The 18,059-nt window shown below is 42.1% G+C and overlaps 1 protein-coding gene across 1 annotated transcript; it reads left to right on the forward strand.

The window, feature by feature from the left end:
• Window positions 1–2,750: 2,750 nt before the first annotated feature.
• On the forward strand, window positions 2,751–11,766 carry LOC125452742 (transcription factor SOX-11-like). Its single transcript, XM_048531501.2, has one exon. It carries the CDS (start codon window positions 3,107–3,109, stop codon window positions 4,247–4,249), a length of 1,143 nt encoding a protein of 380 aa, XP_048387458.1. The 5' UTR covers window positions 2,751–3,106; the 3' UTR covers window positions 4,250–11,766.
• Window positions 11,767–18,059: the final 6,293 nt, after the last annotated feature.

Raw genomic sequence — 18,059 nt, forward strand, 5'->3', positions numbered from 1 at the left:
ATTGCCTTCTGCTGCATTGTCAAATGTGGAGAAAATTCCACTCCTTGTTAATCAATGTTTCTGTGCGCAACAACAAATTTCCAACTATGCAAACACTTGAAAAACATTCACTAACACATAAAGTCGACAAATCTTCTGAACTGGTTGATTTTTACCTCAAAGTGTTAACACAAATTGGTAAGGGAATTGCAGGTATTTAGTGCAAAGAATGCCTAGAGAGAGATACACTGAATTTCATCAAGGTTTGTTTTCAAGCAGTTCTGTGATGCAGGACACCATAATCTGCGGGCTGTTCCCTGGAATGCATACTTAGAAAAACATCAACTGTACCTGGAGAACCACCAGATCAGTGAAAAATACTCTTTGGTCGGCTGAAACTTATTGGTCTTCCAGTGCAAAGAGTGGTCCACAACCAGGTGCTGCAAAATGCAACATTCCAAAGTCTGAGACAAGATGCTGAGGGTTGCACTAAAGCTTGTGGCAGCTAAGGTGCAGTGGGGAAATGCCACTGTCTAAGATCCTTCTGCCATCATACACCGAGGGTGTGATCATTTATTGAACCATTCATAGCTTGCATTGAAATGTAAATAGTTTCTGGCCATAATCAGTAAATACCCTACTTTTGTACTTGGATTGAGGCAACAATCTCCTGTGATATCTAACTCAAATTGTGTTGTAATGCACTTATAGATAATTCATAAATGAATGAAGTATATTTTTACAAAAATAAATTGTAGACATGTAGACAGAATTTTCCAAAGCTCCTTAAATTCAGGAATATACCTTTGGATTAGAAAAAAATATAAATGTCCTTCTTCGGCTCAGGGGAAGGTATAGCAAAAGCAGGCACTTACAGACCTATCTATTTAGGATCAATTGTAGGGAGTTACTGGAAACTAGCATCTCTGACAAGCTGACTGAGCACATGGACAAGTATGACACAATCAGAAAGAGTCAGCATGGACTCAGGAACAGTAAGTCAAGTCTGACTAGGCTCATTTAACCTTTTGAAGATCTCACAAAGACAATTGATAGGAAGTGTCCATTATGTTATCGACATGGACTTCCAGAAAGCATTTGATAGTGTTTTGAATTAGTGTTTATTACCAGAAATAAGTGTATGTAATAGGAAGTGACAGTATTTGTACAGAAATTGTTTTGAGACCAATAGTACAGCTAAGAATTTGTTCTTTGCTTGACAGTATTCTGTAATGGGGATTCAGCCTTCAGTTCAACATAGAGAGCCTTGACTCCAAACGTGTTCAAAGAGGTTCCCTACTCTCCTCACAGTGCAGTTCAGAGATGTTCTCAGTCTCCAGTTCAGGTCACACGGGTCTTCAACTCTCAGTTGTGGGATAGCAGGACTGACGTACGAAGAGAGTTTGGATTGGTTAGGACTATATTCAGTGCGCTTTAGAAAAATTAGGAGGGATCGCCGCAGGAGTCTTTGCTCCTGATCTTAGTCTCAGGAATCCTCTACTCCCAGTCCTGGTCACAAAGACCCTGTACTCCAGTAATTGTGCTTCAAGCTGTTCCTAATTTGATTGCATGTGTACATCGTTCTCACAGACAGGTAGTATCGTGATGCTGTTTACCCGGACAATCATTTAAAATGGGAAAGCAGCGTTTCAGTTAAATATTTTAATCAGGAAGTTCATCTCGCAACGGAGCGTTAGCAGGCGCTGCTCCGGATCTAACCTTACGTTCCTCGCATCAGGTACCAGCTGGAGCAGATGATCAGGAAGCAGAACGGCAGTGATTTCTCACTTGGGGCAACAGATCAGCTCGCAAATCGCAAGCTCCAGGGGATCAAAAACCGACACGTTTATATGCGCGGTACCTACACCGGGCAACACCTCCTGGCACTGTCCTTGCGGTATACACACACACGCACACACAATTGGAAGCTCATTATTGCAGCGAACACTTTTATAGAAATGGATCTATTTGCGGTGAAACAGCGAAAGGTTTTTTTAATTACAAAATGATGGTGAACATTATAACGAACTGAGGAAAAGCAGTGCCTGGGGGGCGGGGCGTCATTCTCCCGAAGACAAGAAACGCGTCTGCAGTGATGCTCTGAAATGTTTAATAAGTGACATTAGAAACGGCCTGTAGTTTTCTTTTCTCTCACTTGTTATTTCGAAGGCATGTCTTTGGCGCCAACTCCAGCTCTGAGTTACGGTGAAAACCGATCGATGGCACTGAGCTGTATCCCATTAAACCCCCTTGCTCCAGCAGATTTAAATCTCTATCCGCCAGTAATTTGTGATGCACAATCGCCACGCATTTCGTGCCTTCTGTCCCTTTATCTCTATTAAATCTCTGGCTCTTTGGGGTTTTTTTAAAGATAAAACCTGACAGCGTTCGTTACCTGAACCCAATTGGAAGATCGTGTGCTTCGCTTGTGGGTTTCAGTTGAAACCAGGGATGAGGGGGGAGGGTTTGTGTTGGAGAGACAGAGACATGTGAGTGAGCAGTACCGAGGCGCCACCTCCAGTCAGTCCAGGACACTGGGTAGGCAAGTTATTGAATGAAACGCACTCGGTGATTGAGCGTGCAACAGTTGGGAAAAGCGAAGCTGTCTGTCTCTTTGTATTTCCAGGAGCGGATCCGGGTTGAATGCAAACGGGAGAGTGAGCACATTCCCAGTTTTCTCTCTCTCTGGATAGACCGAAGCTCTGGGCGTGTTGGAGAAGGTGGGCGGGGTGGGGGTAGTGAAAGAGAGGGGGGGGGTGGTGGGAGAAGGAGGAGAGAGAGAGGGTTAAAAAGCAGTGATTTCTCAGCATCTCTACCCCCCCTTCCTTCTCCTCCTTTCAGGGGAGGGTCCTCAAGACTATTGGACCTTTTGAAGGTGACGTACCCAGTATGAAAACATAATAACTAGTTGAGAAGCTGCAATAAGAAACTTTGACGGGAAGGCGCTTTTGGGGGGTGGGGGTAGGGAAGGGGGGGTCGGGCAAAAGAAAGGGAAGAGAGAGAGTGTGTGTGGATGTGATACAAAGTTCCCGAGGTGAGAGCCTGAGGGGGGACACTCACTGCTGTTAACAAGAAGGGAGAGACACAGAGAGGGAGAGAGGGAGAGGGGGGGGTGGGGGGATCGAAGATGGTTCAGCAAACCGCGGGCAAGTTTGAAGCGGACGGCGGCTTGTCCCGGGATGTCCCGGAGAGTGAGTTCCTCGCCTGCAGCCCGGCGGCGGCGGCTCCTTCTCCTTGCGAGGGGGACCCGGACTGGTGCAAGACGGCGAGCGGCCACATCAAGCGGCCGATGAACGCGTTCATGGTGTGGTCGAAAATCGAGAGGCGGAAGATCATGGAGCAGTCGCCGGATATGCACAACGCCGAGATCTCCAAGCGGCTCGGCAAGCGGTGGAAGACGCTGCGAGACAGCGAGAAGATCCCGTTCATCCGGGAGGCGGAGAGGCTGCGGCTCAAACACATGGCCGACTACCCCGACTACAAGTACCGGCCCCGGAAAAAACCCAAGACCGAGGCGGTCAAACAGCAGCACCAGCCCGCTCCGTCTCCGGCACCCGGTCTAACGCCGGAGAGAAGTCACGGCAAAAGCTCCAAACATTCAGGCAAGAAGTGGAGCGGCGGCAAACTCAAACCTCCCAAACCCTGCAGCAACTCTTCCTCCCCGCCGTCTCAGGCAAACGGGGAGATGTCCGAGGATTTTGTCTTTGGGAACCTGAGGGGCAACAAGACGGTGCGGAGCGTGTTCGGGGGCGGGGGTCCCGAGCCTCTCCTCCCTCAGCAAGCGGCGGATTCCGCCCTCCTCTCCAGCCCCCGGCGAGCCAGCGTGGCTGCCGTGCCGGCCAGCCCGACCCTCAGCTCGGCCGCCGACTCGGTGGAAGGGGCGAGCCTGTACGAGGAGCGGGACGGCGGGAGGAGGAAGACGGCCCCGGCCAAGGCCAGCGGAGGCAGGAGGGGCTCGCATTCGCCCAGCTCCGGCCGCCGGTCGGTCTCCACTTCGAGCGAGGAGGCGGACGATCTGCTCTACGACTTCAGCATGAACTTCTCCGGGGCGGGCGGCAGCAACAGCAGCGGGGCCGGAGGAAACAGCTCGGATCCGCTCAGTTCAGGGAATGTTAGCCTCTCGCTGGTGGACAAGGACTTGGATTCGTACAGCGAGGGCAGCTCCGGCTCTCACTTTGAATTTCCCGATTACTGCACTCCAGAACTCAGTGAGATGATCGCGGGCGACTGGTTAGAAGCCAATTTTTCCGACCTGGTCTTCACGTATTGATCTATTCCTTTTCAACATTTTTATTGGAAAGAAAACAAACCCCAGAACTTTTCTGTTGGTTGCTTTTATGACAGGATTTAAAAAAAAATAAACACACAGTTGCCACCATCTGTAAGTCTCCAGGTCCGATCCACTCCTCGATTGGGATATTTTCCCTTTCCCGTCTGTGAAGCCCTCCCAGAAGATTTATATATATATATATATACATTTTTTATATATATATATATATAATAGAAACACAAACTGTTACTTTGGAAATCGTGGCCGGACTTTCTTTCCAACCCTTTGGCGGCGCAACTGTTAAACGCAGTTTTGTTGGATGTTCCGAGCGGGACCACTGTCGAAAGAGAGAGAGAGAGATATGTGGACACTGCAGGGAGTTTTAAACGGCAAAAAAATTGAGAACCCAGGCTTGTATGCGAACAGTTTTATCTTACACCACGACCCTGAAGTTAACGTGATCAGTTGTACTGTTTTAAATCCTGTGATGTAAATGCCAATAAGACTGTTTTTTGCTCTAAGTTTTGTTTCTGTTCCCTCACAATTACCTCCTTTTACCACCTAATGACACAGGCAGCATAAACCTCAAGAGTATGTTTTTTTGATACATGCAGACCTCAAGACTTTTTAAAACGAAGAAAAAGAATACTAAATATTTTCACTTGTATTTTTCTATAGCCGAAAGGGAACCTTCTTGCTGTGATTATCCAGTGAGAATTTCTGGCACTTCCTTTTTTTTAAAAAAAAGTTATTTTCCTCTTTTTCTTCCTGTATAGCATGCGAACGTTGGTACGTCCTGCTTTAAAGGATTCAAAAACTTTTTTTGTGGAAAAAAAAGCAAAATCCTTGCATCAATGCCTTGTGATTTTAAATCTGCAAGTGCTCAGTCTTTTTGTACAGTTGTAGATTTAGATTTGTTGAATATTTGTAGGTAAGAAAATTTATTGAAAAGACGTGAGGTAGAACTCGAGTCGTTCCTAGTGAGATTATATGTACTGTATTATATACTGTAGGAATTCTATGTGTACTCATACGCTGTGATAAGTGGGTTAAATCCCGATGACAGGTGTGAAACTTGAGGATTTTTTAACATGGCACATGTGAAATCTTAATTCGTTTTTGTGCAATATGAATCAGATCATCTGCACATTTTGTAGCAAACTTATGAACTAAAACAGACGTGTGCACTGTAATCATTGCCTGTCTTGATGCTAAGAGTCTGTATCGGGGGTGGGGCGGGGGAATTAAATAAAGAAATCAGCTGGAACTGATCGGAACAGAAGCAGTGCCATGCATTTATACGGAATATTAACGTCGATCCGCTTACTAACCACACTCTAGGGCTGTAAGTTCTGTCTGTGCCGTGGAAAAGATGCCAGTAGTTCTGGCGTCGATAACGGACTTTTTTAAAATTGTTTGCTTTTCGTTAACGTGAAACAGCAGCATCTGCGAACACTGTCGAACAGACAAAACATCAGAACGGGCATTGTAGCTTTAAATCCGAATCCCCGCCTTTATCTGAGTCACCAGCCGAACGTGACCGCGCAGGGGTTGTCCCGAAGTACAGGAGGCATGATTCCTAGAAGTCCTATTTCTGAGAGAAGATTGGCAATAAAATTGCCCGATGCTGTTTCAATAAGTTACGTGCACGATTATAGCGCCACTGTACTGAAATACAATCACCCGGTTGAGTGCCGGGGTTTAATCTTTACCTTCCAAACTGAAAGACTTGAAACAGAAACAGAAATCGCTGGAGAAACTCTGCAGACGGGTCACTGGATTCGAAACGTTAAATCTGTTTCTCTCTCCACAGATGCTGTCAGACCTGCTGAGTTCCTTCAGCAGTTTCTGTTTTTGTTTCAGATTTTCAGTATCCGCAGTTTGCACTGTTCTAAAGGAGCTGCTTCGAGCAGTGAACAAAAAGTTGTTTCTGATATTAAACCAACGTTGACCATGCACGTACATAAACGTTCTCATAAATCCAGGTTTTGTTTTGGCAGTCCACATAAAAGAAAACGTAAAAGAGTTTGGGCTTTCATGTGCACCTATGCAGTTCCTAAATTTGTGTAGTACTCGACTCAAATTACTTAGTTCGTTTAAAAAAAGAGACTGGTCTTCATTAATGATTAGTAAGAAACACATTGGACTGTTCCAGCAGCGATCAGTTGCAGGTTGTGGTGAATGTTCGAAACACGCCCAACTGTGAACCTACCGGAATCCTGCACGTTCATGCAAACATCACCCCGTGCCCCTCACCGTGCCACCGATCGAATTTCTTGGCACCCAAAGCCAATATCGCTTCTTTCCAAGTTGCTGTTCTTTATTCCTGTTCCAAAGATGGTTGGTCAGCCACCCCCTACAGAGTAATTAATGGCGGTTGACAGCCGGCAAGATAGCTGATGGGAAGAGATTTCGAGATTTCTGGATAAATTGAGAATTGTGCGGCCCAATCTGATTGAAAGCATGATGTGTGTAGGGATAGTAAAGGTGATTTTCTGGACATTTCTTAAATATGGGCTGACGTTTTGTGGGATTTGCACAAAAAGACCGAAAATGTCCAATTTCACAAATGTGCTGTCATCGTGCATGGGTTGTTCAGGTGCCTCACTTGGAATTGCAATGGGCCATATACAATTAACTCTTACATGAATCTGCAGATGTCTCAAGCTACAGGTACAATCAAGCAGCCCAGGGATTTTGATTTTGGATTATCCACTAATAAACCATCAACACTGGCAACAGCCATATGCCAATGCTGCCCCATAAAATTCTAAGAGGGCCAGCCAACAAGTAAGAAAGTAAATCCAGCCATCTGAGTCTCTTGGGCTGAGTTTGCTCTGAGGTTGTGGTCTGGTCACGCTCCTTCAGACTTTCTGTCAGGTGGCTTTGGGGACTTGAGGTAAGGGGAGCAGAAATGATTTACAGCCTTGAAAGCACTCTGTCTAAAAGTTGTGATTTAGTCATCTGGACTTGTTACTGAGCATCTGACTGTTTCAAAAAGTGCATTGTGATTAGTTATATTTTCCTCCTGCATTTCAACAACAATTTGTCAAGCCAACCCAAACACTGCAAATGCCATCAGTCATAGGGCAGCATTGAACAAAATACAAACATTAACACTTATAATCAATACTTTAAAAGACAGAATATAAAATAATTTAAAAATAGTGGAAGTAAAAGCGTCATTTGGGCAAAGCAATGATCGGACAATCAGTTTCTGGTTTTCTCCACTACTGTGTCTCCTTGGTCAGCTTGCTGTGAAATGTACTTTAGTATTTCCCTCACAGACAGCAGTGGAAAAGTTTGCTCTCGAAGGGAAAGCTTCGCATTATTTGTTTGTTAAGGTGAAAGAATATTGCTCCACTTGATATTCAAGTTCCTTGAAATTATTCAAGTTACTTAAAAGTACAAGTAACACTACCCAGAGGTGAAGAAACATTTTTTTAAAAAATCTAGATGGGATAACTCGTTGACTGAGCACCTCATGGCTTCTACATCAATAAAGTTATTGCATGTGCCCACTATCTATGGTATTCAAGCTACTTAAATAACATGGGCACATGCAATAGCCTTGCTGAAGTAGAAGCAGTGATTTGCTCAGCCAAATAGTTATCCTGTCTAGATTTTTGAAAAATGCTTCTTCACCTCTGGGTTTTGTTCATATCCAGCCTCCTATAGCAGAAGTCTGCTGTGTCTAAGGACACTATTTATAATAAAATTGGAAAGTTTAAGCCTAGTCCCTATTGCATTTCACAGTACTTTTCAGTGAATTCAACACAAGTTGGTACTAAATTGACAGTTCAACTGAAAAGGGATATAATGTAGGGAAATAAGGACATTTCATACTGCAGTTATGAAAGTATTCCTCTGTGGTGGGTGTGCAAGTAATAGTGTAATTGGTAACCCGTCCCATGATGTTTTGTACAATATAACCTAAAATTAAATATGCCTTCAGTAAGTTGTTTTCTTTTTGTGACTAGTCCAATATTTTCACTTTCAGGATTGACATACTCATTCCCCAATTCTTGTGTTTATCTGTTTTGACACAACTATGCTGGATGCTATTCACATTGTTAATTGCCAATACATATTAGTTCCAGCACAATATTGTCCTCCAATATTATCTTTAGAGCCAGATGTTCTACTCATGTACACGGTTCATTATTTTACCAGCATCTAGATTTTGCAATATCTTCTAGTTCCTTAAAGAAGACTTAACTGCAATCTTTGAGTCTTCTCTTGGATTTTGTTTCCTTACAACATGTTATTTCAGTAGAGAACAGAGTGCTTTGCTTTGAATTTGACCTGTGTTACATTGATGAAAGAAACAGAAAATTATTCCATGGTCGTGGGCTGTTTCCAAATCTGGAACAAAGAAAAATACTCAAAAATAAGAATTTTAATTTGGTTGCCCCAATGCAAAGCACTAAATATAGCCGACTTTACCATGAAAAATTTAGATTCTGAAGATGGTCAACTTGAAACATAGCTTAGTGTCAGAAGCCAATAGCTGCTGAATGTACCAAAAGAAAAATTTATATAAACATCGCTGCATTTGAAACATAGAGATCACTGAGCTAATTATTTCAAAAAGATTTCCACAAGGTTAGTTTTGGGCACTGTGGTATTAACAGTACTTTGTGTCTAGGACTGAAATTTCCTTTGTAAATCCTTCTACATCTTTACATGCACTCATCCTTTAAGATATTTAAAACCCATCTGTGGACAGATGTTGGTTGACCTCCTAATATCTTCTCCTTTAACTCTGCACCTCTTTGAATAGTTTGGGACACTTTTCTGCATTAAAAACAGTAAATAAATGTGAGATCTTACTATAGACACACCCAATAGACCACTCCTCCAAAAGCTATCAATCAAACAAGTCTGGTGAGGATTTAATTACAATTACATTTTACTGAGTATATGCTATTAATTTGGGGTGAAGACGGATTAACAAATTGCAAGTACAGTAGTAATCGTGTGTTGGAGGTTAGCTTTAAAAAAAATTTTACTCTGGAATTCATCATAATGACTGCTGGATCTTCAGACTTCAGAGTAGCCATTTTTGAAATGTGATCTGGCACAGTCAGTAAAGCAAATTAAGAAGTGTAATTCAATCTTTCCTACAGCTATGCTTTGATGAACTATAGAGAAAAAATACTTTTTGTAATTCTGCAGTATCCTTAAACGAATGATAAATCACATCAGTCTGGCTATCGAAATTGGAAATACGTCTTGATGAATGCATCGTTTTGAGCATTTAATCAGGTCTCACGCATCAAAACTAAATGGCTTTCAGTATCACAGGTGTAATGTAATAAGTTGCACATCTATTAGTGCTTTTGGGAGTTATAATCTGAACAATTGGAAACTGAGAAAGAATACTGAATGCTGATATGGTAGAAGTCTTTAGGAATTTGAAGAGGCTTGTGGAGTTATACAGACCATAAATAGAACTTACCAATAAATCCAGTATTCAGACAAAACTTCTTTACTCAGAGGATGGTTCAAATGTATGATTCTGTGCCATAAGGAGCAGTGAAACCAATATGCTGATAGAATATTTTCATTTTTTACACCATTCATGTCTATTGTCTCATGTGAGAGAAGGGAACAGAAGGATAGATGGCGAAAAGGGAGAGCAGTCATGGGTGAAGTGTAAACACTGGCATAGACCTTTGGAAACAGCCTTTAGTAGACCCAGTGTTGTTCTTTCTTACTTTATTGGCCGGTTAGCCTTGTGGCTTCAGTGTTACATATGCAAACTTGGCGCTAATTAGTACATTAGATTATTACATTTTCTTAACTCTGTGGTCTGCATTCAAAGTATATGAAATAAAAAGGCACCAGGTGCAGTGGGAGAAATCTGGAATAGTGAGTTTGGCCAAATATTTTTAGGCCAATCTATGGAAATGCTAATACAAATAAGAAATTTGAATTATTTTGTGATGAAAGGTCATGTTTAAAGTTAAACTAGACATTTGGTGATTAACAGCTTTCCATTTAAGTTCTGACATGTAATGAGCCTCTTATTAAAAACAGAAGGTTTAATAGTTCCCCACTTTCTGTGTATACTTCAGATTTTATTGCCAGGATTGATTCAATTGCATGATGTGATACGATACCATAAGACAAACAAATGAACATTTCTTATATGATGATTCTGTTAAGAAAGCAATTAGTGTCGTAGATTTTGAAGTGCATTTTTGACACGGTTATTTACTCATTAATACTTAAATTTTCTATTCAATTAGATTAATCTTGGATCCCTCTCCCTAAACCTTTCTGTCACTCTGTGTCTCTCCCCCTATTTCTGACACACAAACATGCAAATTAGGACCAGGAGTAGGGTACTTGGCCCCTCTCAAGCCTGCTCAACAGTATTCCCTCCAATTTTCTTTCTGGCTACATTGACCTCTGAGGCCTGTGTGTGATAGCAGCTTCCAGACTTGGAAGTTAATGCAGCTACTAGTATGTTGATGCTGATTGCCATGTGTGGAAACTTCAGAATGCATGCACCTTAAAGGGGACACTGCTGCTCTGTTGTTATATAAGATTGTGCCATATTTTTGCCTACCCTCGACTACCTTTCAACCACTGCTTGTCAAGTATCTACCTAACCCTGCGTTCAAATACAATTTGAGGAAGCAAGTTCCAAAAACCCATAACCTCTGAAAAAAAAGTTCTATCTTAGTCTTAAATAAACGACCTCGAATTCTAGATTCTACGAAAAAGGAAACGTCCTTTCCATAACCACCTTGACAAGACCCCTTCTAAACCCCGGTAGATACCAGCTCAGCCTGCCTAATATTCCTAATAAGACAACCCACCCATCTGGGTATTAGTCTGCTAACATAGAGTCATACAGCTCGCAGATAGACACTTCGGTCCAACCAGTCCATGCCGAACATAATCCCAAACCATACTAGTCCAAACTGCCTGGTCCTGGCCTATATCCCTCCAAGACTCTTCCTATTCATACACTTATCCAAATGTCTTCTAAATGTTGTAATTCTACTTGCATCCACCAATTCCTCCAGAAGTTTCACACATGCTAGATGCTTTCAATATTTTTACATCCCTCCTTTAATCAGGTGATCTATACTGTACGAAATACTACAGATGAAGCCTCACCAATGTAACTGATGCATAAACTCCCTACTTCTGTATTAAACTCACCTTGGTTGCTAGCCAATAGTGTGTTGTCAATAACATTTGTTGTTGCACCTTACCAAATGCCTTCTGGAAATGACACTTTTCAAAATATAGTTCTTTGGCCAAAGTTTTAGCCACACATTGTAATACCTCCTTCTTTGGCTAGCTGTTAGTTTTTGTCTGATCAAACTCATATAGCAAGCATCATTGAATGTTTTACTAAATGAGAAATGTAACTATTTATTGTTTAGAATATATTAAAACTATGCTGTAGATTTTCAAACCAGTAGAGGAGAAGTGTAGGTGTATATTTTTGAAGATAAATATTATTGTGAATTAAAACTTGAAGGTGCACTGCTAAATGTGTTTGTTGTGTTTCCAAGCCATGCAGTTCAGAAAATTCAGATTAATTACTAGTCTGTGTTGAGTTAACTCATCTCAGCTAGACAAAGGTGTAGGACACCCCTCAGATTGAGAAATGGAAACCACGCACAAATTTTCATTTTCCAGTAAATCTCTGTGGAAAATGGATGGCAGATTTAGATTGATCTACGATGAGTTCTGCAGTCAAATAGTCACTCACTCGCTGGGCTACCAAAAGAACAATGTCAATTGAGATGAGCATGTGTATAGATTGATACTCAAACATCCATAGTATGCAGCATGTTGAGAACATTTGGGAAGGAGAAAATCTAACTTGTAACACCAAGGGTTTCAAGTAGATAGTTTGAATTTTTCAAATTGCTCAGCTCTTCTGATTCCCAATCCAGGTATGAACTTGGCTTCAGGAACAAAAACAGAAGTTGCTGGAAAAGCTCAGCAGGTTTGGCAGCATCTCTGAAGAAAACATCAGAGTTAACTTTCGGGTCCTGTGTCCCTTCCTCAGAACTGATGGTAGCTAGGAAAATGTTGGTTTATATGCAGAATTTAGGGAGGGGATTGGATAGGGAATAAACAATAGGATAAAGAATAGGGTCCAAAGAGAGAGAAGGGCAGTTGGATAGACAAAGGAGTTGATAATGATCTGGCTAGGCGGATGAATAGCTGTGAATGGGGACTGTGAGTGGTTAACAATTGGTACTGTGTCATGGCAGGCTATGCGATAACAAAATCTAGTGTGTGAGGGACAGGCTAAGGACATGGATGAGTTCAGGCCCTAAAATTATTGAACTCAACATTGAGTCTGGAGGACTGCAGTGTCCCCAAGTGGAAAATGGGGTGTTGTTCTTCCATCTCGTGCTGCGCTTCGCTGGAATACTGCAACAGACCTGAGACAGAGATGTTGACCAGGGAACAGGGTGGTGTGTTAAAGTGGCCAGAACTGCTGAGCTTTTCCAGTAACTTCTGTTTTTGTTCCTGATTTACAGCATCTGCGGTTCTCTTGGTTTTTATAAACTTGGCTTCATCTGAATATGAAAGTATCCCAGTGGTTTCTAATTTTGTTTTATGTGTGTGAAGGATTTATTACAGATTTTTCTGGTCGACTTTAGATCGTAACTTTCAAAAGGTACATGTCTGCAATTAAGAAAAGTACAGTGCTGCCACATTGCAGAGATTCACAATTTTTAAAAAATGATTAAAATAGCTGTAAATTGGGAGAGGGGAGTGTGCAGCAGTACCTGGGTGTCCTTGTGCACCAGTCACTGAAGGTAAGCTTGCAGGTGCAGCAGGCGGTAAAGAAGGCAAGTGGTACGTTGACCTTCATTGAGAGAGGTTTCGAGTACAGGAGCAGGGATGTGTTTGCAGTCATACAGGGCCTTGGTGAGACCACACCTGGAATATTGTGTGCAGTTTTGTTCTTCTTTTCTGAGCTCTTGCTCTCGAGGGACTGCAGCGAAGGTTTCCCAGGCCTATTCTGGGGTTGGTGGCTCTGAGGTATGAGGAGAGATTGACCGAGGTTAGGATTGTTTGCGCTGGAATTCAGACGAATGGGGGGTGGGGGAGTCTCATAGAGACTTGTAAAATTGTAACAGGACTGGCCAGAGTAGATGCAGGGGGGATGTTCCCAATGGTGGGTGTGCCTAGAACCAGGGCTCACAGTCTGAAGATTCGGGATAGACAATGTGGGACAGAGACAAGGAGACAGTTCTTCACCCAAAGAGTGGCGAGCCTGTGGAATTCATTACCACAGGAAGTAGTTGATGCCAAAACATTAAATGCATTTAATAGGTGACTAGATATAGCACTTGGGGCCAATGGGATCAAAGGTTATGGGGAGAAAACAGGATTAGGCTATTGAGTTGGATGATCAGACATGATTGTGAAGAATGGTGGAGCAGGCTCAAAGGGCCGAATGGCCTCCTCCTGCTCCTAACTTCTATGTTTTTATGCTTCTATGAATAATGTGCCAGTGTGCATGGATTTCCTCCGGGTGCTCCGGTTTCCTCCCACAGTCCAAAGATGTGCAGGGTGGGTGGATCGGCCATGCTAAATTACCTGTAGTGTTCAGGGAGGTGTAGATTAAGTGGGTTATGGGGGGATGAGTCTGGGTGGGATGTTCTGAGGCTCGGCATGGACTTGTTGGGCTGAAGGGCCTATTTCCACACTGTAGGGATTCTATGATAAAGAACAGAAAATGATAAAAAGCAGAATCGTCCAAACATTGTTCGCAGCATTGCTGTGCCTGGATCAGTCTAAAAGATGGTAAGTGACCTTGTGGTTGCTGTCCTGATGTCCTTGGACCCCAGTTTGAAAACCTAAGATGCAAATGATTCTTGCAGCGCTGTTATCTGTCACTTTAATGAAGGTGTGCACATACACCAACAGGGTATAAAAAGCCGCTGAGAGTAGTTTTTGAAATTACCTTGTCACTTAAGTCTGTTTGCATGCCTCTCACTGCAGTTTGTCAAAGAATTGGCACTTTAATAATTCCTATATAATTTTTTCCATATGTGTCAATAGTTCTCAAATGAACCTTTTAACAAAGCTGCTAGTTCAGCTTGCCATCTGTGGTCATTTATAGTGGTAGTGTTTCCATCTGCTCTTATGTATTTTTGGTATGCAGCAATATAGTTAGTAAATAATACACTTTGTTTATTTGAAGCCGGTATCAAAGAGAGCATTTTATAATGTGGTCACCTTCCAAATATTCAAATGTGATAGTATCACTACAATCAAATGTGCAATAAAATAATCCTCCACCATGAGATCAGATACGCAAATACAATGAGGTAACCTCCAATTGCAGCTCACTTTACTATTGCAAATTCAATTGTAATTTTATGTTTATTAATGATGAGTTTACATAATATTTCCATTTGCTTTCAGGGACATTTGTGAGATCATATTTCATGAAGCTATAAGAATTGAGAGGTTTATATGTCAGGTTCTAAAGCCTCTTCCCTATTCATATTGCCTCTGAAATATAGGAAAGGTATTTTCTGCATTTGTAAAGGGCAATTTACCATTGTTAGACAGTCTGTAAAATGTATTGTGTAATAATGCAAATTTAGTCGCTCAGATGCTAGAAATGAGTCCATGATCTTTGTGTGTGTCTAATAATGAACTGATCATAATAGAAATATAGCCAACAAAACTAACATATTGTGTAAACCATGCTTCAGAGACAAGAGTCTTTGATGAAACAACTTACTAAATGTGTTCTAACAGCTGCTTAAGTCCTCAAGTTAACACATGGCAAAATGTTCAGGCGAAATTGTTCAAAACACTCTAGTAAAATTACTCAAATTATTACATTGCTTTCCAGCAACAGCAGCAATGTCACCAAATCACAGCGATGGAGTGGCAGAGTATCATAGATGCCTCTTCATTCTCTAATCTTGTCCCAAATGTGTTCATGTGTTAACAGTGGTCTCTAAGATCCATCCTCTTGTAGTGTGCTGCTGTGTCCCCAAAGCACCAAAGCTTCATTGTGGAATGGCTCTCCTCTAAGCTGCAGAAAGCAAATTATTTATTAATAATCTTTTAAGGACATTGTGTGAGAATGTGATGGATATTAGAGTATGGAATCTGTCAGAGCTTTGCCCAGAAGTGTAAAATTCTGTCCATTATGTCTCAAGGTTCACCCATTAGATATTTTGTTGCTGGTTTGCGCACCGAGCTGGTTCATTAGTTGGCAGACGTTTCATTACCCTGCTGGGTAATATCATCAGTGCAGCCTCTGATGAAGTAGTGTTGTGTCTTCACGCCTGGTATTTAAACTCTGGTGTCCATTGGATTTGATTACCTCATTTCCAGTTTTCCTTCACAGTGATGTTGGGTGGTGGGGGGGTGCAGTGGTGTGGTGAGCAAGGTATCAAAAATAAGCCAAAAGAAGACCAGGAACCATCACATTGATAAGGCTGGTTGATCCATACCATGACAGCTTTTGATCAAGGTAAAACATATAGATGGCTACAAAGTTAAAAGTGGCTGATCAAACACACAGTTAAGTAACTAAAACAACCAAAAATCAGCTAAAAGTTTAATGAAAGTGAAGGTAATGGACAGAGGGAGAGAGAGAACCCAGAGATGGCTACTGGCAGCTAAAAACGTAAGACAAACAAGGACCCAGAGACCAGGAACCTTCCAGGAGTGGAGATCATGAGACCTGCAGGAGCCATTCTACTTGGGGATATGGATAAAGACAGGGTGAAACTTAGGGCCTTCTCTCCTCCTCTGAGAGTGGAGACAACCGGACCTCTATGAGACACCTCAATTTGGAGATATGGATAAAGATGTGGGAAATCTGTGTCAATCATGTGAGAAGTTGATTGAGGCCTATTTTGCCATCAGGAACAAATAGTTACCATTTTCCAACAGAGGAGTTCTCACTGGAAAAGATTGAGAGGTTTAATAATGGGGATTATTGTATGTTACCAAATTCATGAACATGTCATCAATATGCAGCTTCCTAACATACCTTGTGACAGATAGAAGCTAGATGCGAAGACACTCGACGTGATGGAATACTCCCCACTTGCCTGGATGAGTGCGCCTCCAACAATACTCAAGGAGCTTGACACCATCCAGGTCAAAGCAGCCCACTTGATTGGCACAACATCCAAAAGCATCCAATCCTACCACCACCGCTCAATAGCAGCAGTGTGTACTATCTACAAGATGCACTGAAGGGATTCACCAAAGATCCTTAGCTATTGCATTCCAAACCTGTGATCACTATCTAGAAGAACAAGGGCATCAGATACGTGACTTGGAATTACATTGCCGTTCCTTTCCTGTGCCCGGGTCAAAATCCTGGAATTCCCTCCCTAAGAGCCTTGTCTGTTCTCTTACAGCACATGGTCTGCAGCAATTCAAGAAAGCAGCTAAACACCACCTTCTCAGGGGCAGCTAGGAACTGGCAATAAATGGTGGCTAGTCTGCAACAGCCACATCCCACAAATGAATAAATAAAAATGATGTTTTTGTAAATTACAATTATTATAAATATGAAGTTTATGGTTTACCAGGCAGCACAGATTGTCAACACCTCTATATTCTTTAGAGAATAATCACCAGTGTGCCAAAGTGGGATCTTCTGAACCCAGCAGCAAGAAAAGCAGTCCAACAGCATCTTCTCCCAAACCAACATACCAAACATTCTCGTATCAATCACTCAAAGCCAGCTGCATTGGGAAAGACGTATCATTGAATGCGTCATACCAGTCACTTGGGTTAACTGTTCGACTCAGAACTCAGTCACAAGAGGAGATTGCAGGAGCAGGGCAGAGCAGAGATGCTTTAGGGATGCCCTCCTTGAAGAGATAACACAACTCCACTAAATCATGGGTGTCTCAGTTTGTGACTAACCTACATGGAGATGGTTTGGGAAGGGAACCAACACATTGAGAGACTGGGGGCGGAAGTGAGTCCAAAACATTGGAGAGAGAGCACAAATTTTCTCACAATTCATCTACCCTTCAACCTTAACTGATGCCAAATGTGACTGAGTCTGCAGATCATTGCTGGACCTATCTGACATCTCAAAACCCTTTGAATTAGAGTGGTAGCCAGCCATTCTCAAGGGACTATCTAAGAAGAAAACAATTTACTGCTGTTTAGCATCAACAGCCACAGCCTCCTGCATCATAGCCCTGAGTGAGCAATGATTTAATGCTAATTTCTCAGCCCCATTTACAGCACTGGCTAGTTAGTAGCTAAATCACATTCACCAGAAGGTTTCAAGCTAGAGTTTGCTCTGTGCTGACTTACCTGATGTCAATGTGGTATCAAGGTCTGGGGACCTGTGCTGAAAGATGAAGCATGTGGGACTTGAAGTAACATATAATGCCTTTGGACTACATGTACAAAAATTACCCTATTTTCTCCAGCCTTTTTACAAAATGCCCAGGATAGAATTAGGTTCTGCTTCCCACTGCTAAAATGGGATAATCTGCCATATTCGTTGTCTTACTCAGATATAAAGAATGGCCTTCAGATAAAACAATAGACAGGGACCGGTACCTCATGGAACACAAGAACGTAAGGATAAGGATTAGGAGAGAGAGTAGGCCATACAAACCATTAAGCCTATTCCATCATACATTGCAACTGTAACTGATTTTAAGCTTCACACCCACTTTCCTGTCCATGCTACGTGTCCTTAATTTGCTAAGAAATCAAAATATTTTGTATCTCAGCTTCAAATCTATTCAGCAATGAAGTATCCACAATCCTCTAGTGCAGAAAATTCCAAAGAATTACAATCCTTTGA

This window comes from Stegostoma tigrinum, chromosome 4, assembly GCF_030684315.1.
Source record: "Stegostoma tigrinum isolate sSteTig4 chromosome 4, sSteTig4.hap1, whole genome shotgun sequence".
NCBI classification, from domain to species: domain Eukaryota; kingdom Metazoa; phylum Chordata; class Chondrichthyes; order Orectolobiformes; family Stegostomatidae; genus Stegostoma; species Stegostoma tigrinum.

Bases quoted from the DNA above. Each gene is read 5' to 3' on its own strand.
- LOC125452742 (XM_048531501.2), top strand. From the start codon at position 3,107: ATGGTTCAGCAAACCGCGGGCAAGTTTGAAGCGGACGGCGGCTTGTCC.